General features: G+C 41.1%; 1 protein-coding gene across 4 annotated transcripts in view; it reads left to right on the top strand.

Moving 5' to 3' along the window:
• The window catches only part of DIP2A (disco interacting protein 2 homolog A), a 102,475-nt gene that overhangs the window by 18,841 nt on the left and 61,828 nt on the right, over positions 1-21,806 (top strand). For all 4 annotated transcript variants that reach the window (XR_007378443.1, XM_048952506.1, XM_048952508.1 and 1 more), the window contains exons 2-3: positions 4,475-4,546; positions 20,632-20,751. Coding sequence is in view for 3 of the 4 variants with exons in the window: in XM_048952506.1 (XP_048808463.1) it covers positions 4,475-4,546; positions 20,632-20,751 (192 nt within the window). In the remaining variant the exon portion in view is untranslated. The remainder of the gene's footprint in view (positions 1-4,474; positions 4,547-20,631; positions 20,752-21,806) is intronic.

Genomic DNA, 21,806 nt, shown 5'->3' with positions numbered 1-21,806 from the left:
TAGAAAGCATAACAAGATGGCAGAGAAGCAAGATCCTACGCTACAGTAAGCGAGGACCTCCTTAGACATGATAGCAGTAGGCACAGAAAGAAGAGAAAGGAACTGCTTATCTTCAGAAGCCCAGTAAGGTCCTCAGGTACGCAGGGATCTCCAGGTGAGATACCCTCCCCTTCACTGCCAACCCTTAAATGAGGTCTGGGAGGGGCTGGATCCTGGCTCCAGCCCTTCCAGTCACTCTGCTGCATTGCATGCAGCTGAGCTCCCCTGGGTTGGCCCTGCCTTCCCACCAGGTGCTCCATCACTGGTCCAGGCTGTGACTTAGCACTGCCACTACAATTGTGCATTATGCATTTTCAGTAAAGTTCTTGGTGCTATCACAGTGTTTAAAATAAGATCTTACAGGTTAGTCAGAATCACCACATTGAAGGATCAGATGTCAGTTATTTACATTTTTGGTGGACTTGCCTGATATGAGAGATTGTATTCAAGATTTTCCATACCGCTGAGCTCATCCTATGCAAACTAATTTAAAGCATCAATCTGCAGCCTCTTCTTCAGAAGAGACTGGTTCAGGAGAAAGGACTGATGTTAGAATATTTTGCAGATTTCTAGATCTGAAGATGTATTATTATAAAGCTTCATCTGATTTTTCTGTGTCTAAACTTTTCAGTGCTTTTCAAAGAAAACGTGAATATAAGCTTAGCTAGTGCTGTAACTGAAGTGGTGTGAATTTTGGAATGATGGTGTGTTGCATACAGGAGAAAAAATTGTGACTTTTCACTGGCAACTGTGTACCAGAAGCACTTCAAATTACTTGATGTGTTAGAAATGATTCTTTGTAGCAGTGATTGCAATATTTGAATTTTATGGCTGAGCAAACAATTGGGAAAAGATTTACTTACAGCTCAACAAACAAAGTGAGTCTCAAAGTGAGTCTCAGGAATCATTTTTTTATACAAAGTTTACAAGTGATGGAAATATGGTTTGCTGTACAGTTTTAGGAGAAGAATAGAAGGTTAATAAGGAAACTGGAAAAATAGAGTTGCTAAAAATGTGACGCTTACTTAATAGACTACTTGTTTGCAGATGGCTGTGAGAAGACTTGATTGTTTATCAATATGTTGTTGATTATTAAATAAGCTACTAGGAAAAAAAAATCCAATGGTAAACTTCCATTTTGTCCAGGTTTCAGGAATCACAGATGGCTACTGCAGAAAGTGTTGCCCTTGGTGAACAAACAGCTTTACCATAATCCAGCTGTCATCCTCTCTCCTTCTTTCATATGTTAATATCCATCAGCAAGGGCTTTCTGAAATCTGCTGATCTACTGTAAATGCATTTTGCAGAAAAGGCAAGAAATGTTGCTATCCTAGGAGGGTGGATTTTTTTTTCCAGTCTCTGCTTATTGCAGTTGTCAGAGCTGTGTTTGAGAGAATCTTGTTTTCAAGATCTTATAATAGGGATTTTTATTGAGATAGTTTGGTCAAAATTGTTACAGGTTTGCTGCGTCGATTGTTAGAGGTTACTTGCCTGCATCCGGGCCAAGCCTTCAAATAGTAAGTCTCTGAAGGAAACTTTCTCCTTGTTGATGCTGGGAACAAATTCTGGTCCTCTTTCTCTGAGACTGTATCAGGAATGCCTAAGCATGCAATGCGCGTACATAATATGGCATAGAAGCTGATGGTCTCTGCTGTTTTGGTGCTCAGATAGTAAAGCTCTGAAACTACAGATATTAGCACAGAAGATGAATCATCCATTTGTGGTTCTGTTGTCAGCAGCCTTTGTATCAACTTTGGCTTCCCAGCTGTGACACTGTGTTACCAGCTTTTTCCATGTTTGATTCTCTTCAGAGTTCTTAGAAGTACCTTGATTTTTCTTGCTTTTAGAGGGGACAGAGATCACAGAGGTCAGAATAATTACTTCTCTCTTTGGTTTTTTTTGTGTTTGTTTTACTGTGAAGTAAGTCAAAATCATGCAGCGGTGTGACATTCCCTTTATAATTCTCCAAGTGATGTAAGATAAAACACTACATTGCTTCATTTCACAAATATTTGCTAAGCGTGTCTAAAAGGTAGAATGTAGGTCCTCTGAAGCGGTTTTCCCACCCCCACCCGCACACCAGTGCATGTCAGTCAGTCCCCAAAGCTGCCACCTTTGTCTGGATTCATTTTCTATCATGTTTTCAAGTGTGTTAGGTTTTCCAAGCAGAGAACTGTCAGCTCATCCAAACCCATCCAGCCCATTCAAACTGGTGTCTAGCTTTGCACAGTTCTCAGCTGCTTTGCTGAGGCAGAGAGACCTCAGATTGCTTTTGTGTCATTTGATAACTAGGGAGAAAGTGTGGCTAAATGGCAGCAGCTGTGGCCCTGGTGTACCAGATGTGGCTCAGGGTCTATTTCTGGAAGGGACTGGGATTACAAAGAAACCACAACGCTGGATTAAATCCCACTGTGGAGGTGGGGGTGGGAGCAATTGTCCAGGATGATTCACCCGGAGAGGAACAAAGAAATCCTTGGTACGCTTCTCTGACTTGCTGGTCAGGGCTGCAAAAGTCTGTGAGATGCTTTTGGTTTTAGACTGTTCCTAACCTGATTCAAGGAAAGTGCTTAGATTCAACATCCTTTTTACCCAGTAACATCAACAAATTTGCATAAGTTTTTGATTCTAAATTAAACGTGACTTAATTTTCAACTCTGTCTTTTGAGCTGCTGCTTCTACAACATGCCTCTTCAGCTGGATGATTCCTGGCAAGGTAGTTGATCTGCGGGAGTTTGATTTAAGGATTGAATTTTATGGAGTGGTGAAAATTGCTGTCCTCGCTGAAGTTATGGTACGGCAGATTTGTATCATGTGCAGCATTTGTCACTTAGAGAATTTGCTGAGGTTGCTGTAGTTGTCCGAATTACTGCTGTTTTAAATGGACTGTTCTTCCTGCTTGTGTTGCTTGACCTTTTTTTCCAACCAGCGTGGAAAATGAGGATCTTTTTTTGGTATCCTCTTTATTTAACTGTAGAAATGGTTTATCCAAAGAGCATACAATGGCATTTTAATCAGCTGTACCTGGTCATATCTGTGCATTTGTGGTTTTGTTTAGTTTGTGTGTCATATTTTTATGTAATTGTACAGTGAGACATAATGTCAAATGCACAGTTACGTTTTATGTGTTTCTTCTGTTAAAATCTTTTCTACTTAGCAAAAATGATAGCCAAAGCATTTCTGTTCTGTGTACAAAGTTGGATATGAAACTTTAACGCAGGTTTCTGAGTGCAGAAGCAAAAAGCAGATGCATTTTGTTTGGTTGTAGTTTGAAATATCTGCAGAGATGAAAGCATTCTGGGATTTACCTTTGTTCTTTTTTGGAGCAATAACTTCGTTCTGTCATTGACTGTTTTTTGCACAAATGATTGCATCAAATGATAGGTGTTCATTTAATTGCTGGGACTGGTGGAATGGAGCGACTTTGTTTCTGCTCTCAGTGTGAGCTGGTGCAGGAGGAGGGTGGATGCTGAGGAAATGTGTTAGAGCACATATTGCTGGGGACAGTATTTAAAACCAAACAAACTTGTGTTTTAAAACACGCCTGAGGAACGTTTGAAATGCACAGCAAGACCTTTTTTTGTATGATACCCAAAAAGTGAAGGAATTCTCAGTTCTGCATGCCCTTGTGGAAATTGTGAATTTTGAGAGATGGAAGTGGTTTTAAGCTTGTTTTTGGTGTCTATGCTGAAATCTAGAAATGGGTGAAGCTCGTTAGCTTGGAAAGGAAAAGATCTTGTTAAACTTGCTGCTGGTTTTACATGAAGACTTTTTGTTCTGTCAGTGGAATTACAGGAGCACCAGATTCTGGCCTCAAACTTATTTGAGGTTTATGTAGAAATCTTCCTTTTGTTCTGGGCCATACAGTGTCGTGCTCTAACTGTGCAACCCACAACATGGGTGGATGGCTCAATACCACTCTAAAACAGTGAATGAAAGCAGATGATAGTAGTGGTTTAATGTCTCCTAGAATTTGAAAGCAAAGTGGGAAGAAAGCTAGGATTTCCAGAGGCCTTCCCCAGAGATGCCAGAGCCCACTTGCTCAGGCCTTAGTGAAGCAAGAATTTCTGATGCAGCAGAAGCACACAGAGTCAGCTTAATTGTCTTTGGTGGTTTACATTACTCTGTAAATCTCCTGGGCTGCTTGCTGCATCATGGAAGATTCCTCCAGAATCAGGTTTACTGCAGGTGCTGCAGGTAACTCGTTCTCTGTTACGCAGCTATGTATGAGCTTGTAAGATTTATGATCCTTGTATTCATTTATGGGCAGATAGCATTGAGTGGGTAGGTATATGGCTGTGTTTCTCTGACATGGGGATCTGGATTGCTAATCTCATTTATTCAAAGCTAATAAGTTAATTTACACCTATTACAAAAATGAGAGTGATGATATAAATGCCGTTCCACACAATATTAATTTATTTCTTTGTTTCTTTAGGAGATATCACTCAGAAGGGGTATGAAAAGAAAAGGGCAAAGCTGTTAGCACGGTACATACCGCTCATTCAAGGTAAGAGTTCCTCGTGTTAAATCTTTGAAAGCTGTTCTTTAGATAGAGTAGATGAGTCTAGTAATATTTGTGTGATTGGCATAGCATCTAACTGGTAGTGAAACATGGCTATTTTTGTGGAACAAGAAAGAAGCGTAAAATATTTTTTATTACTTTATGTACAATGGTAACTTTTGTTTTTTAAGTTATTTCCTTTAGTATGAGAACTGCATTTAAGACATTAACATAAATTCTGTAACGAGTAAAGTTATTCCTGAATGCAGGTTGGCCAGTTCCATTAAAAAAAGCGACTCATTAATCATCACTCCTGCTCTTTCATATGATTGCTATTCTGCTATGACAGAAAATAAAGAGAGAATCAAGGTTAGGTGGAACTGACAATGAAATGCTGTAGGAACACGATAGAATAGTAAGTGCTTAGAATGTTATGTTCTCAGAGGAGAGAACAGAGGCAATAGTCCCGTGACTTGGGTCATGGTTTAGTTCTACTTTACAGGAGTTAGTGATCACAAGAAGAAATTGGCATCCCTGACCGCTTTTATACCAATTGTTGAACTAGCTAGTAGTTTCTCTTGCTCTTACCATCCTGAGGTGGTGGTCCATGTGATTCTTCATAACAGCAGAGACAAAAATATCATTCCCTTTTTGTGCTTAGGCAAACTGGAGTCCACTAACTGCTCAGGGCTTTTATGTTCTCTAGTAGTCTTTATGTAATTTTCCTAGTTTTGTTATGTTGTTGATTTCCTCAAGTTAGCAGGGGGCAGCCTCTAGCCATCTAATCTTTATTTTAAAAAATAAATAAATCCACAAAAGCCTCCAGTCTTGCTGTGCTGTTTACTCCTGGAGGCTTTTTCACACAGTTTGAACTTTGAAGAAATCTTTACTACATTAGGCATTGAAAACAAAGCTTTCTGTTTCTCCCCGTGTGTGCAAATGTGCTGTGGAGGACCTTTTTATGCCCCTTGAAGACTCTTGAATATTGCTGCTATGGAGGAGATTCTGTGGTCTGACTTAAAAGATGTTTTCTATGGAGTCTGTTACACTGAAGACACTGGCCTGTCTTCAGAAGAGAAGATATACAAGAAACACTTTCTTTAGGTTGATGTGCTAATTCTAGTAGCAGTTAGTTTCTTTGTCTGCAGGTCACAGTGCATTTCAGCTGAATGCTGGGGTGTGTTTTAGAGAAATCTCTATGGTGGATAGTTGGCACTGGACAGTTCTGATATGATCTGGAGTATCTTAGGAAAGTGCTCCTCACCTTTCTGTTGATTTTTTTTTTTTACTCTCAACCCTTAAACTTGTTTGCACAAATTATTCTAGCTCTGAGTTCTTGCTTATGACTTCGAAAAGTGTAACACTTCCAGACATTTTTTGAAGTAACTTTTAAAGCTAGAGTGCAGGATAAACCACCATTGTTCCTCCTTTCTGCATGAATATTCTGACCCCATGTCTTACAGTGACCCTTAGAGGCAGAGCTGAGATTTATGTATGGGTGTTGGAACAATTCCATTCAGATGTCTGCTCCAGAAGCCTGCTGTGATACCATGTGATTTCTGAAGGTGTTTTGTAATATCCTGTCTAGGTAACCTGCTTATTCAAGGACTCACTTAGCTTAAGCATTGTATGAGACTGCAGAATTAACTTGTTCAAATTGCTTTGTAGGAAAAAAAAAAGGAGCAGAAAAAATGTGCTAATGGCACTTCTTCAGGGTAGTTATGGGTAGTTAATCATCTTTTTCAAACTGAAGGCATTCAGGAGTGTCTCACTGAGGTGACTTTATGTAATCCTGGAGGATAATTTTAAGAAAGCATGTCACACTTAGATTGCGTTAGAATCCAGCTGTCTCCTGATTTTTCTATCGAAGTGTATTAGGCTTTAGGGTTTTTCTCAACTAAAAATGCAATGATGTAACCTAAATCTTAAAATGTAGGGCAGCATAAGGAATGTTGCTTCTCTGTTCCCTGAGATTTTCTGCTGCTTAATTTTTTTTCCTTGTTTAGATGAGTTTTCCCTAGCCATCTTGTGGAGAGGTTTGAAATTAGCTGATCACATCTTGCCTGATACCGTGGTTTCTAAGATATCTGATTACCTGATTTAGAATCATAGAATCATAGATTTGTACTGCTTTTGCCTTGCTTTGCATTAAGACAGCAGAAATCTGGGTTTCATGTGCTGAAAACAGTGTGGTTAAGCTTTGCTTCTCAGTGCAAAGAACAGTACTTAGGCAAAAAGTTGGCTTACAATTCCTGTTTAGTTTCCTGACATATGTTCTATTAACCCAGTTCTACCTCAGATTTGTGTTAATTGGCATAGCTGCAGAATGGCTCAGATAGTGTGTAGGAGTCTCAGTGGCTTTGAGCCTGGAGTAATTTTTTATCATTAACAATTTTATCACGGTGTTTTAGGTTTTTTTTAGTAATATTCTTTAATCAATGGTATTTGTAGTGAAATTGAAGTTTCCCATTATCCATTACATTTTTGCCATCTGAAAGATAGCAGTGTTTTAGATTAGCAGAGGTTTTACTCTGTGATTTGACCACCCCAGAACCAGTAATTCACGTCTTCCTCAATTTGATTTGCTCATAATTTCTTCTCCAGTTACATGTGCTGTCTTCTTTTCTTTCTTGGTCTGTGAAGGACACACTGTTGATGATCAGTTAATTTTATGATATCCTTTCTACATCTGTACTTGAATTTCAAAAAACTTCACGTTTCCCATGCACTGCATCAGTACCTACTGCTACTTGCTTTCTAACAGAGCTTTTGCTGATGGTACAATTCTGCTGATTTGTAAGGTTTTTGGACGGTGAGATCACTGAGGAAACGTAAGAAACAGAACTCCTAGTGAGTGAGAGGAAAGTAGAAAAAGGAGCAATTGGAAAGACGTTTGAGGTGTTTTGTTCACTGTAAGCTTATGGAATGTGTAATGATTAGAGATCTTGAGGTAGGGCTTCATGTTGATGTATTTCTTTTAAAGAAGGAAAAAGTGGTGGGTTGGTTTTGGAAACAGCAAAGAGTACTGGGAAGAAATGGTTTATACTGAGAGGAGGGAAGTGACTGCTCTGTGAAAAGCTGAAGGTTCTCCAAATTACTCTTTAATACAGGCAGGATTTTTTTGGTGATTTTTGGGTTAAGTGACACTTGTTAGAAATCAAAAAGAGGTAATGACCACGTTCAAGTTTACAGTTAGCTGAAGCTAGTTAAATTAATAGACTTAAATAGAGACATGTCTTCATAAGGCCTGAGGTCTGTAAGTTTAATTTGTCATGCTGTATCATTCACCAATGACATGTTAAAAACTAGCCATAGGAAAACTATTTAACTCTTTCAATGCCAAATAAAATTGATTGGGTTAAGTATCTTATGCAGTGTGTGGCTGAGTATGTGGGGAACCTGATCATTATACTGTGTTAAGTAACTCTGCCAAGAGCTTGATAGATAGAAGAATAGGGAAATGGCTGCAAAGCATGTTTTCAATTAGCTGTAGAATTAAATATAATGTGTTAGTACTTAGGAGTTACATTTATGAAGGTTATGTTGTGTGTTTTGAGTTTAAGCCTACAGTTATGACTAGTGATGTTAGATTTCACTTAGAAGGCGTAAAGGTAGTTATGGAGAAATACTGATTATAACGTGTTATCTTTCACTGATCCAACCAAATATTCAATTTTTGTGTGCAAGTGTTGAATAATAATAAACCTTGACAGCAGTCTGACTTAGTCAATCTCTGCCACCCCAAATTCAGATAAAGTTGTGAGGAAGTGCTTAAACTATATCTGTAAGCAAAGTGGCATGCTGCTGTGCAAAGCTTCAGAATGATGAATGACAGCAGATAACCTTGCAAAAATTAACTGGAGATGTGCAGGGGGCTAGGGAGTAAAAAGATCAAGAAATTACATCATAATGAGAGCAGGGTTTTCAGTGTAACCTGGTCTTCTGGCATCCTGGAGCACGCTTTGCTAATAGGGGGCAGATGCTGTGCTTTCTTCTCCTAGGTATTTTTCCGTGTAGCCAGCATTCAGTGACGTTTTTCTGTTGTATTTTAAGTGACTTTTGGTTGTTAAAGTGTTCCTTTTTAGAATCACTTTATATTCCAGTGTGTGGGTTGTATCTCAGAATGAGAAAGATGGGTTCATGAAGGAAAAGTCTTCAAGGGAATTTGGTGGATTCCTTACCACATTCCTCACAGCATCCTTCCAGACAAATTGTCCATCTGTGAGTTGAACAGGTAAACTCCGCTCTGGAAGATTAACTGAATGGAACAGGCTTCCTCTCAAAGTTGATGCCCCATGTATGGCAGTGTTCAGACAGCATTTGGGTAATACCCTTGATGATGTGCTTTGGTTATCCCAAAGTAACCATCAAGTCAGGTAGTTGAACTTGATGATCTTTGTAGGCCCCTTCCAAACAACCATCCTATCCTAATAGCAGGGACCTCACTGTGAGTTATCCCAATGCTGGATTGAAAGCAATACCTGCTTTCAACGGCAGGTAACTTCTACCTGTGAAGCTGTAATTACTACTAGAGTGTTAAAAACATATTTTCAGGATATGGACTATGAGTGATTTATGAGTGATTGCTGAATGTGAAATAAATAATATTACACTGTACTCATCTGTACTATGTTTGTAACTGTAGATTTATTTTCAGTGGTTACCTTGCCGTTATACTTGAACTCTGCTGTATTTCCAGACACTTGTAATCATTTCAAAGCTAGTTTAAGCTAAAGGGGAGATAAAACACAGCCCTCAGAGGTTCTGACAGACCTGCCAGTCATTTGAAGGCAGTCTGTGTTCCCTTTCATTAAATATGAATTACTGTGGAACTGTCCTTTGCTGCTGTCGTAACTTCTGATTTGCCAACCAGGCATGAAAGCCTTTTTTTTTAATTATTATTTTTATTATTTGTTTTAATCTTGGCTAATATTACTGTTCCAACAACTCACTGTCCCTCTGATCTTTTGTTATGCTGTCCCAAGCCTTTCTCCTTCTGTTCTCAAGGTAGAAGCTTTTTAGCTGTGACCTTGAATAAAACATCTCCTCCAAGTTTCTGGTGGAAAAGTAATCTTCAGGTAAACAATCTGCTAGATTCATGCTTAAAGGCAAATTCAAGAATATCATACAATCATAGAACGGCTTGGATTGAATGGGAGCTCAAGCTCCAACCCCCGTGCTGCATGCAAGGGCCACCAACCTCCAGGTCTAATACCAGCCCAGGCTGCCCATCCAGCCTGGCCTTGAACACCTCCAGGGATGGACGGGGCATCACAGCCTCGCTGGGCAGCTGTTCCAGCACCTCACCACTCTCTCAGTAACAAACTTCCCGCTAACATCTAATCCAAATCTCCCCTCCTTTAGCATAAAGCCATTCTGCCTGGTCCTGTCACTACCTACCTGTGTGTAAAGTTGATTTCCTTCATGTTTCTAAACTCCCTTGAAATACTGGAAGGCTACAATGAGGTTTGCCCACGGCCTTCTCTTCTGCAGGCTGAACAAGCCCAGCTCCCTCAGCCTGTCTTTGTAGGAGAGGTGCTGCAGCCGTCTGATCATCCTTGTGGCCCTCCTCTGGACCCTCTCCAACAGCTCCCTGTCTTTCTTGTGTTGAGGCCCCAGACCTGGATGCAGTGCTGCAGATGTGGCCTCACAAGGGCTGAGTAGAGAGGGACAATCACCTCCCGGTCCCTCTGCCTTCCCGTCCTCTGGTGGAGTCCAGGATACTATTTGCATTCCAAGCTGTGAGAGCACACTGCTGGCTCATGTTCAGTTTTTCATCTACCAGGACCCCCAGGTCCTTCTGTTCAGGGCTGCTCTCAAGGATCACTCCTCCCAGTCTGTATGGATGCCTGGGATTCCTCCAGCCCAAGTGCCAAACCTTGCACTGTGCTATGTAGAACCTCATTAGATTCATGTAGGCCCACCTTTCAAGCCTGTTGAGGTCCCTCTGAATGGCATCCCTTCCTTCCATTGGATCAACCACACCACTCAGCTTTTTGTCATCAGCAAACTTGCCGAGGGTGCATTCAATTCCATCATCAGTGTCAATGTTAAAAGGCACCTGTCCGAAGACCGACCCCTGGGGGACACCACTTGTTACCAGCCTCCACCTGGACATAGAACCACTGATCACCACTGTCTGTCTGCGCCTTGAGTGGTCCACCCATCAAATCCACATCCCTCCAATTTGGAGATAAGGATGTGGTGGGGGACCATGTCAGAGGCCTTGCTCAAGTCCAGCTAAATAACATCGGTTGCCTTCCAATGTCCACCAATGCCACCTCATCACAGAAAGCACCAGCTTGGTTAAGCGTGACCTTCCGCTGGTGAAGCTGTGCTGGCTGTCTCAGATCACACCCTCATTCTTCATGCAGTCTAGCATGTCATCCAGGACGATCTGCTTCATGATCTTCCCAGGCACAGAGTTGAGACTCACTGGACTGTAGTTCCCGGGATTCTCCTTGCTCCCCTTCCTGTAACAGGAAGTGACATGACCTTTATTCCAGTCACCTGGGACCTTACCTGACAGTCACAACTTTTCAAATATGATGGAGAGCAGCTTGGCAACCACCTCAGCCAATTTCTTCAGAGCCCTGGGATGCAGCCATCCGGCCCCATAGACTTGTACACATTCAGTCTCATGAAGAGGTCTCAGAATTAGTCTGCCCTTACTGTGTGGGGGGGATTTGCTCCCCAGTTTCCCACCCTAAAAGTTTAGAAATGCAGGGTTCAGGATATGAGAAATATTATAATCCTGGTTGCCAGTAAAGACCAAGAGAAAGAACTTATTCAGTACCTCAGCCTTCTCCACACCTGCTGAAGCCTGCTTTCCCTTTATGTTTATCAAAGGAGGTACACTCACTTTGGTCTGTCGCTTCTGGCCAATGTATCTGTAGAAAGTCTTCCTATTGTTTTTAACATCCCTCACCAAGTTCAGTTCTGCCAGTGCTGTGGCTTTCCTGATCCACATCTGCAAGTCTGGACAGCATCCCTGTATTCTTCCCAGGTGACACGACCTTGTTTCCAAAGCCTGTACACACCTTTCTTTGCTCTCAGTTTGCCCAGCAGGTCACAGCTAAGCCATGCTGGTTTCCTGCCTCCTCTGCCCACTTTCTTATCGGAGAGGCGAAGAGCTCTTGTGCTCTCAGAAAGCATCCTTGAAGAATAGCCAGCTCTCCCCAGCATCTTTGTCTTTAAGGACAGCATTCCAGGAGAGCTCAGCCAACAAATAAAGTTTGTTCTTCCAAAGTTCAGGGTCCTGACCACTCTCTTTGCCAGGCCCACATTCCTCAAGATCACAAACTCAAGCAGGGCGTGGTCATTGCAGCCAAGGCTGCTTCCAACCTTAGCACCTTTAATGATCTCCACATTGGTGAGCTGCAGCTCCAGCAACACTTCACCTCTGGTTGGTCTGTCCAATACCTGATCCAGAAAGTTATCATCAATGGATTCCAGGAGCCTCCTGGATCTCATTTTGTCCCTTTCATACCTAGTTTAAAGACCATTCAGTGAGTCCCACCCCTTCCTGGATTAGGATCCTTTTACACCCTTAGAGACGTGAGTTCCATCTGCGGGCATCATGCCTGGTGCCAAGTAAATTGCCCCGTCAAAAAAACACAGAATTCTTGTGCTTGCACCAACCTCTAAGCCAATTATTTATGAGGTGGTTTTCTTCTTTATCCTCTCTGTATCCTCTCCCACTGCAGCATCGCTCACTTCTCCCTTGAGCTCCCAGGCCTCAAATCTGTTTCACAGAGGCACCTGGGGAACTGAGGTAGGCAGTCCTGTTAAGACTGAAAAGGTTATGTGCTGTATCTTGTCTTCTGCCTAACATTGTTTTGGAGTCCTGAAAAAGTTTGGAGAAAGGTTTTTGCCTGGAAAGACTCTTCTCCTATCCCCAGCTTCTCTAAACGTGCTGGCTTATGTAATGAAGATATATTCTCTTTATTAATCTTGCCTTATGAATATTCCTGGGTAGTTAAAGTTGTGGTGTTAGTTGTGATGCATTTTTCTTAACTGGTCAAGAATTCAACAGAAGTCATTCTACCTACATAATCTGAAGGTGGGAGGTTATATGGCTATTTTATACAGGTAAAATTTTGAATAAATGACAAGTCCATTGGGAAGCATTACTGGCAAACCAAGGCATTTTTGCTTTGCCTTTTTTAGGGAAATGGTTCTTTGAACTATCTTCCATTGCAGACTTTTGTGGAATCCACTTGTGAAATGAGCTCTTGTCTTTCTTATTTCATAGACATAAAATCATAAAATGGTTTGGGTTGGACCATCTAGTTCCCCCCTGCTATAGGCAGGGTCACCTCCCTCTAGACCAGGTTGCTCACAGCCCCATCCAGCCTGGCCTTGAATGCTTCCAGGGAGGGGGCATTCACAACCTCACTGGGCAACCTGTTCCAGTGTCTCACCACCCTCACAGTAAATAATTTCTTCCTAACATCTAGTTTAAGTCTACCCGCATCCAGTTTAAAACCATTTCCCCTCATCCTGTCACTACCTGCCCTTATAAGAAGTCCTTCCCCAGCTTTTCCGTAGGCCCCTTTCAGGTACTGGAAGGCTGCTATAAAGGTCTCCTTTGGAGCCTTCTCCTCTCCAAGCTGAAGAGGCCCCAGGTCTCTCAGCCTGTCCCCAGGGATCTTTCCCTTCCTGAAGGGAACTATTCTCCAGTGGAGCAAACAGTGTCTCTTCTGGTGCATTGCTTCGATACATCACCAGGCCTAGGATCTTCTGGAACTCTTCCCTCAATGGTGAAAGACAGAACACTCCTCTGGCTGCTAGGTGACTCGTTGTGCCACTGTGTGCACTTGGGCCACCCGTGTCTTAGGAAGGTGGGTCGGATCATTCCTGAATTTGTGAGGTCATTTTAACTATAACTTCACCTGTTTTGGTTACTGGCTTTACTGCTTGTAACGTGGAGTAGGTGGCTAATAACTGTTTTTCAGTCATACTGTTCTCTTCTGCTCCATGCAGACCTGGGGCCAGAACTCAGCTGTGGTTCGTACAGTATTCTGGGAGTGCCATAGTCCCCAACTGAACCCATCCTGAGTTACGTGGACATCTAGTTCAGCTAGAAGGATGGGATTGAATACACCCAGCACCTGGGCTGGTTTAACAGTTAGCTTTGCTTGCTGGCAGGCCTCTTGTTCCATTCTCTTCCCATTTCCCCTGCATTTACCTTTGTTGAGCTGCATGTTGTTGATGATTGTCTGATGCTCCCATGTATCTAGACCTTCCCCACCCGCAAGGCCTGTCATCCCTACCAAGTGAGCAGCACCTTCCTCCTGTCATCAGCGAGCTTGTAAGGATGGATTCAATTCCCATATTCAGAGATAAGGTAATTCTGTCAGTGATGCTGATTCTTCGCCCGTCTTAGAATAGTAGAATCATAGACTCACAAGGTTGGAAAGGACCTACATGATATTCTAGTCCAATTGTCCTCCCATTAGCATTGCTACCACAAGCTACTAAACCATATCTTGTAGCTCCTCCTCCAGACACCTCTTGAACACTGCCAGGGACGGCGACTGGCTTGCCACTTAACTTCAGCTAGGGAGCCTGTTCAAGATAGAATTTGGTGTGTGATTTTTGAAAGACATGAGTGCTCAAATGGCAGGATGCTACTTACAAGCCTCTTTGCTTTTTAGGTGCATGTGAGTGCTCGTCAACTCTTAAACATAAGATGGACCTAGGCTGTATTGGTTTATCACTAGATTCCTCAAATCCTCCTGTACCTGTACAGTAAGAGATGACAGCAGCAGAAGACATCTGGTTACAGTTAGTTCTGCGTGCTCAGTTGGTGGTTAATAGCAGGACTGGTGTTTGGGCTGGCACTACTTGAGTTCAAGGAATGAATAGCGCTGTACTTCATAATACTCTGGTTTCCTGGCTCTGAAGATTGCTGCTTCTGATATTATGATGATGTGCATCCCTTTCAACAATAAGTGTAATTCAGAGTTCAATTGCAGGCTTTCAGTAATACTTCTTTGAGTATTCAAAGTCATCGATTTCTTTTTTCCTGCTAGCGTACAAAGAAATTCCATGTTAAGAAAGTAAAATGTCAAAGCTTAGGAATTGTTACAGGCATTTGACAGAAGTTAATCGTTTGGTAAAGGAAAAACAGCACATACATCACTATATGCTTTTTTGGTATTTTTTTAATTACCAGGTTCCTGGTATTCGGGAGCTCACAGCCAAAGAACAACTTGCAGTTCTAAAAGATGGCAAACAATTAACCCACCATTTTTCCAATAACAGCTGTAACAACTGCTGCACATTGACAACATCAAAGATGTTTCACCATTATGTGGCTTTAGCTCTAAACTCAGAAAGAACATTGTGGAAGCAGTCCTATTCTCTGAAATGACAAGGGCCTTACGCCTAGAAGATGGTAGTTACTAGGAGTCAAGCACAAAGCTCAGAGAAGCCGAGTCTCAGATGAATATTGAACTCTTCAGCAGTCGCTTCCACTTTTTTAAAATGCAACAGTTCAGTACCATCTTACAGCTTTTGGCACATAGAATTATGGAATGGCTTGGGTTCAAAGGGACCCCAAGGATCATCTTAGTAGATTCATTTGGTTTGATCTAGGTACAGTGAGCTTAATTGGAATATGTGAGAACTAAATATGATTAGGTTGGTTAGCTGTATCAGCTATTTGTAGCTTGTCTGCTAATAATTTGGTTTCCCAGAGAGGTTGTGGATGCCCCATTCCTGGAGGCATTCAAGGCCAGGCTGGATGTGGCTCTGGACAGCCTGGTCTGCTGGTTGGTGCCCCTGCACACAGCAGGGGGTTGGAACTGGATGAGCATTGCGGTCCATTTCAACCCAGGCCATTCTATGAGTCTGTGATTCTAATAATTTCTGAAAATACCAAGAAACTGCTATTCGCCTGCCTTTCTAATTAACTGATTTTAGCATTACAGAAGGAAACATTTGTGATCAAATTTCCTAATATGTTGTTTTGGGTGTATGAATATCGAAACTGTGATGTTAGGTTGACATTTTTGTACTAAATTTTCATGAGAACAATAAAATTCGTCTCACCATCAGTGTAGCTGTATCCATCTAGGTACAGCAAACATTTTGAGCTTGCTGCTAGCAGAGGAAATTAAATGTTAGTAATTCAACTAAGTGAAAAATGGGGAGAAGTCCTCAAGCAGGTGGTTCTCAAGCAGCCTGAACCACAGTAGTCAGTTCGGAGCAATTCATCTTTTCCCATGGTCCATTTGGAGATTAGTGGATAGTTACCCCCTAGGGGGGCAAAGACCACCTAAATTGGGTAGGGACTGAGAGGTTGACCTAGAGCTGTTTCCCACCCTTGTTTTGTTTTCAGCCTTGTTGTATACCTTTTCCTTTCTTTCAGTGCATTGAACCTGTTTGTCACCTCTTGTTCCTTATTTGTAGAGCCAATTCAACAGCTGTAAAAGGATTTAATAACGCTCAAAGAACCTGGAGTTTACACTTCAGCTTCCTCTTCCCTTGTCCTCTCAGCAAAGCTCTCTAATGTGATCTGCCATATTCTGCAGACAGAAGCATGTTATGCAACTGGGCAGAGATGTGTGGAAAGCCAAAATGAGTGATTTGTTGTGATGCTATCTTAACTGCTTTGATTTACTTTTCAACTGACCTTGACAACTTGAAAAATAATACTTTTGAAATGTTCAACTATTTCAAACTATTTCTAGCAGTGCAAGCTTTCAGATTACATGGTCACAAATTTATTGCAGCAAAATGTGCACCTCATTTTTCTTAAGGAGAAATTTGTATGCATATGATTCACAAATGATTTTCCTTTCAAACCTGTCTTCTCTCTTCAATGCAACATACTGTGGTTAAATGTCTACTTTTCTGATGTGTGCAGGCATGCCATAGTAGTTATGGGGCTAAGGAGGAAAGGCTTGTTTGTAGCTGTATTTGTATACATACAAAATAGTTAAGAAAGCATTTACCTTAAGCATTAGTAAAACACCAGTCTAATAAAATCGATATGATTGCTGGAGCTCAGTAATTATTTAGGCAGTACTCTCAGACATACAGTTTAATTTTCAGATAGCCTTGTGTGGAGCCAGAAGTTGGACTCTGATCCTTATGGATCCCTTCCAACTCTGAATACTGTATGATTCTATGAACATCAAGCACAGAAGCCATTCCGTCAGAGCTATCTATGGGTTGGTGGTTGTGGCTGCCTTGGGTAGCCTGTCCTGAACAGTGGGCTTCAGGTGGCTGGACCTGAGCAGAGGTTTGGACAAGATGACATTCGGTGGTCTCTTCTAATCCCAGTGTTCTATGGCTCTGCAAAGACAAGTGAACTCCAGCAATAATTATGGAAATATTACTTTGGCATTTCAAAAATGTATGCATTTCAGAACATGACTTCAGAACATCAGAGAAACTGGGGAAAATAAAAGTTGATTCAAGTTGCTATTCAATACTTTGTGACTGCAGATTCAGGTGAGATCATTTCTGCATTGTGCTGAGAATCTATTGAGACAAAAGCAGTGCTTTGCCCTGGAGAGCTCGCAAACTCAGACTGTGTATCCTGAGTGAGTGCTATTCTTTTATAACTTGTTTTTGAAACTTTTATCTCTCTGTATCTGATCCAGGTGTGCTTAGCTAGGCATCTTCCCCAGCACTGCTAGCAAAGTGTCCTAGTATGAGAAACTGCAGTGCTGTTATGGTAAAATAATTTTTGCTTGTACAAAATCACTAGAAATGTTATTAGTAGCTTTGACTCCTCAGTGTTAGTGGATGGACAGATACAGTTCTGATTCAAATAATAACTCTAATTCAGATTTTCTAGTTGATCAGACCAAGTGTTCACCTAGCAGCTTCTTAAAGATGACTTTTCATTTTTGGTGGTCTTAGCTCAGTTAAAAATTGCCTAACTATAGTAATAGTGGATTGCGTTTCATTAGTGTGTACTTCTTAGAATGTTATATTTGTCAAGATCTTCAGTGTAAACAGGGGGAGGTGGCCTAATTATCCAGCTGCTTTTGCTGAAGACTAACGTAGTGATTTGCGTAGAAGCAGAATAAATTAAGAAGTTCACCAAGCTTGTGAAGCAGGATTTTTCTGGCATGTGATCGTGTAGTCTGATACTTAAATGCAGCATCTTACTGTTTTTATCCAAATGCTATTTTCCACAGCTCATTCTTTGAAAAGGGGAACAAACCCCAGAGATTTAAGCTGAAGAAGAACAGACCTGATTTCCAACAGTGCCACTAATTTTGCACGTTATCATAATTTAAAGGGAACTTCTGAGGCTTGTTGGTCATTTCGTCACAGTTCAACTGCCCTAATGCTAATCCACAAGGATCTGCCCTGTAAGTGTTGGAGAAGAAGGAAGTTCAGGTTTTGGAGTTTGTAAGCCTTTGTAAACTCTCTTGTGCTTATTTTAGATACCTTCTCATCGTTGCTCCTCCATCACCACTGCTGGCACAGCCAAATAGCAGAGCTCAAGTTGCATACAGCTCAGGAGCATTGGACGGACTGTTTTTCATCTGTTGATTGGTTATTCCAGTTAGTTCATCTTTCTGTCTGGAGCCTCCTGATTTAGCTAGTACTGAGGCCTTGTGCCAGATGGGACGATGTCATTGACCACAGATTATGCTGGGCAGCTTTACTGGGCATGGCGGATTGTAGAGAGGGACAGGGTCTTGGTAGCCTGAGGGGTCCTGACTCCAAGGTTCTACAGTTGCTTGCTTAGACGTATCCCCCACACACTGTTGCAGAGGCCTGAAACTTCACTGGTTGTATTGGTTCTTTGGTGTCTGTGGAGAGAAGCATGTATGGAGGAGCAGTAGGACTGTGAGAGTGCCAGGAGTTGAGAGTGCGTTGTGAGCTTCTTCCTCCACTAACAATTAGTAATGCTCTTCTGGGAAAAAAAAATAGCAAAAAAAAATCTTTTTTTTCCCTTTTTTTACCTTCTTCACCCCACAAGAATTATTAGATCAACCACAACTGAGCAGATGCTTTGCACGTTTTTGGGTAGGGCCCTCCCTCATGTATTCGCTGTTTTTTTTTTGGAATTGTTGTGAACAGGGAGAAATCCAGCTTAGCTTGTTCCTCTCTTTTCCACTGCCTCGGTTATCACATTGCCCTTCTGTATCTGTATTTGAGGAGGTGACTTGCTTAAATCTTTTTCATGAAATACGAAGTTATTTACTGTTTGTAGATGAACAAATCTTGCTGGATTCTTGACTGGTGGCTATGTAAAACTTCTGTTTGCATGAAATGCAAAATGCATTTCTCAAGCATTTCAACCACTCTTCAAGTGTCGGATACATTGAATCAGTTCAGTTTGTAGATTAGATTGGCTTTTCTTTTGAAAGCAGAATTCTGCCAAGTGCTTGAGGGAGCATTAGCTCTTTAAACTTTTTCGTTCTTTAAAATGAATGAAGCACCATGTCCTTGCTCAGTTCTGCTTCCAGCGGTTGTCCTTTTGGGACACTTGGGTTTGGGTCTTACTGTGCCTCTTGGGCCCTCTGCGGATCGACATGTGCGTGTGTTACGTGTGACAGCTTGTGTTGAATGAAACACGGTGCTTGCTGGTACTGATATTTCAGCCTGCCTATGTTTGTGTACCTGAGAAGGCACATGGTTTTGTTATTAAAAGGACATGTAAGTTTCCTTATTTAATAATTAAACTTGGGCTTGTGCTATCTCATAAAATTATTCAATAAGTTAACACGTTCACCACGGAAGAAATATCCAGAATGCTCGTGTGGTGCTGACAGATGTACTTTTCAACAGTTCAAAAAGCTCAACAAAGTGTAAAAAATCTGCATTATGTTTTCGATATGTGTATTTCATTAGTGTTTCTGCTATTCAGACCACATGGGGGCAATGCACAAGTAATAAGCAGTGTTCAAAATGACTCTTAGATTATGGCAGGCTCAAGTTATTGCAAATCATATCATGCATTTTGATATTTTGTCTAAACACAGTCGTGTGAAGAGTGAAAAATACACAGCCATACTTTCCGTTTGATACAGAAATTTGAGAACAGGTTTCAAGATTGCTGAAAACATCGTCCATTTTTTGATACATTTTTTATTGCATTTTCAGACAACATAAATACATTGTCTGCGAATTTTCACATGGAATGTGTAAGGTTGCAATCAGGTATTCACTTCAAGGAAAAGACTGATTAAGTCTCCTTTCTACTCTTCTGCAAGATCTGTCTTACCAGAGAAAAATGTCCATTTCTTCACAATCACACCCTATTCATGGCATCGCTTTTTGGCATTACATACATGTGTGAACAACTGTGTTCAGAGGAAAAGCACAAGAAGAGTAACATTTCATTAAAAATCTCCAGTGAATGCCTTGAGATGTTTCTGAGAATTGGCAGCTGCTGCCACTGAACCAGGCTGGCGTGTTACTTTTACAGAAACAAATATCCTATTAGTTCTGTGGGTTTTGTTGCCCTCTTTTTTTTCTAACTAGAAACGTAAAAATATAAAAGAAGTTTTGTTACTTTTACACGATAACTCACTAGTTGTGATGTTCTTGTAGAATGTGATTCTTCCTAGTATTATTCTATTAAATGGATGTAGGTTAAAGAGACCTGTGGATTCCTAAATATTAGCTGGCTTAGTTTTGGAGTTGGAAGGAATTGGACAGAATGGTTCAAGTATCATGTGAAAGGTAGAACAGTATAATTGTGTCATTTCAGCATCTCCAAGTGTGATTGTAAGCATATTTGTAATGTTTCTCCTGTTGTCTCATGTTAAGCTGGGGGTGAATATGGTCCCTTTCCCTCTTCTCCACGGCCCTTTTCTCCACCATCCAAACGGATCTGGGGTACACCTAATGATGAAGGATTGTACACTGATACGAGCAAAGCTATTTTTCTGTTCAGAAGAGATTTTTATATTCTAGGTGAAGTAGTAATCGCATCTAATTTGGTTTTATTTTAAAGAATTTAAAATGCAGGTGGACAATTCTATTTTTAAAAGACTTTAGGCTCCGGTTGATCTGTAGGTGTAGGTAGTCAAGGGTGGTAGATTTTAAGCATGAGAAGCAGGGGTTTTATCTGAGAACCTGAATTTGCATTGAAATAAAACTTATTTCAGGTGTGGATCCATCCCTGCAAGCAGAGAACAGGGTCCCAGGCACCTCACAAGCTACGGCTGTTGTGTCTAAACAGCAGAAATCGCATTCCACGAACTCGAGGGATGAGCGCTTCCGATCAGGTAGGTAAAAGATGCGCAGCAAAAGCACGAGGCGTCTGAACTGAAAAGAACACCAGCACAGTAGTATGTATAGCTAATGAGGAAGTTGGGAGTATTTTGGAAGAAGGACAGAGCTAATGAATATTTTTCGAGGAGCTTTTTGTGAGAGAAAGAAATTGTAGCCGTGCTTTGTGACTTCTTTATTACTGTGAATTTACCCCATGCTTAACAGTTTTCTCTTGATTGCTGATCTGGTTTCCAGCCTCTAGAGCAGTTATTTAAACATTTAGAAGACCTTTGCATGTGGGCTCTGCTTTTTTCATTGTTTTTTTTTTGTTTGTTTGTTATTGTTGTTGTTTGTTTGACTAGGCTGCTTCTTAAAGGAAGGTTATAGGATTATCATATTTACTGCAGCTCACTTTCAAGTATTTCCTGGTTTAAAACAAGTGCACAAAAATAGGAAATGTCACAATGGATATTCTACATTAATTTTAAATGGGCTCCACTGTAACTAACCTGTATTGCAAACTTCTGTGAAAATATTGTTATCATCATCACATCCTGTACCCATTGTTGCTTTTCAGGTGGTCAAAATACACTGTTTCCCTGTGAAATCCCTTGTCACAATAGTGAGAAAAAGGAGGTGTTTGAAAGCTTTTCTCTGATAAATACATTTGAACTCATAACTAACTTTTCGTTTTGCTTGCCATGGTCGTTACGCACCTCAGTTTTGGTTATAGACAGTGCAAGTAATGACATGTACTGTGTATCCTTAATATGCTGTTATTCTTGGCTCTCCTTGCTTTGTAACTACTGGTTACAGTAGCACATCAGATCATATTTACATTGTTGGCATTTTAAAAAACTCATGTTGGAAATGGAGTTGATGTATCTGCATGGATTCTTTATGAAAAATCGAAGGATGAATGAGACACCTTAAATATTCTGAGAATAAGGATTCCTGGGAAAGATTTGTGGAGTATTTCTATGAAGTATGACTGAGGCAGTTGGATTTATCCAGCCTGGAGCAGAGAACGCTTCAGGGAGACCTTATTGAGGCCTTTGTGGACTTAAAG

Source organism: Lagopus muta, chromosome 8 (genome assembly GCF_023343835.1).
Source record: "Lagopus muta isolate bLagMut1 chromosome 8, bLagMut1 primary, whole genome shotgun sequence".
In the NCBI taxonomy this organism is placed as follows: Eukaryota; Metazoa; Chordata; class Aves; order Galliformes; family Phasianidae; genus Lagopus; species Lagopus muta.
Note: the sequence above shows the minus strand (reverse complement) of the source record. Positions and strands in the feature narration are given on the sequence as shown.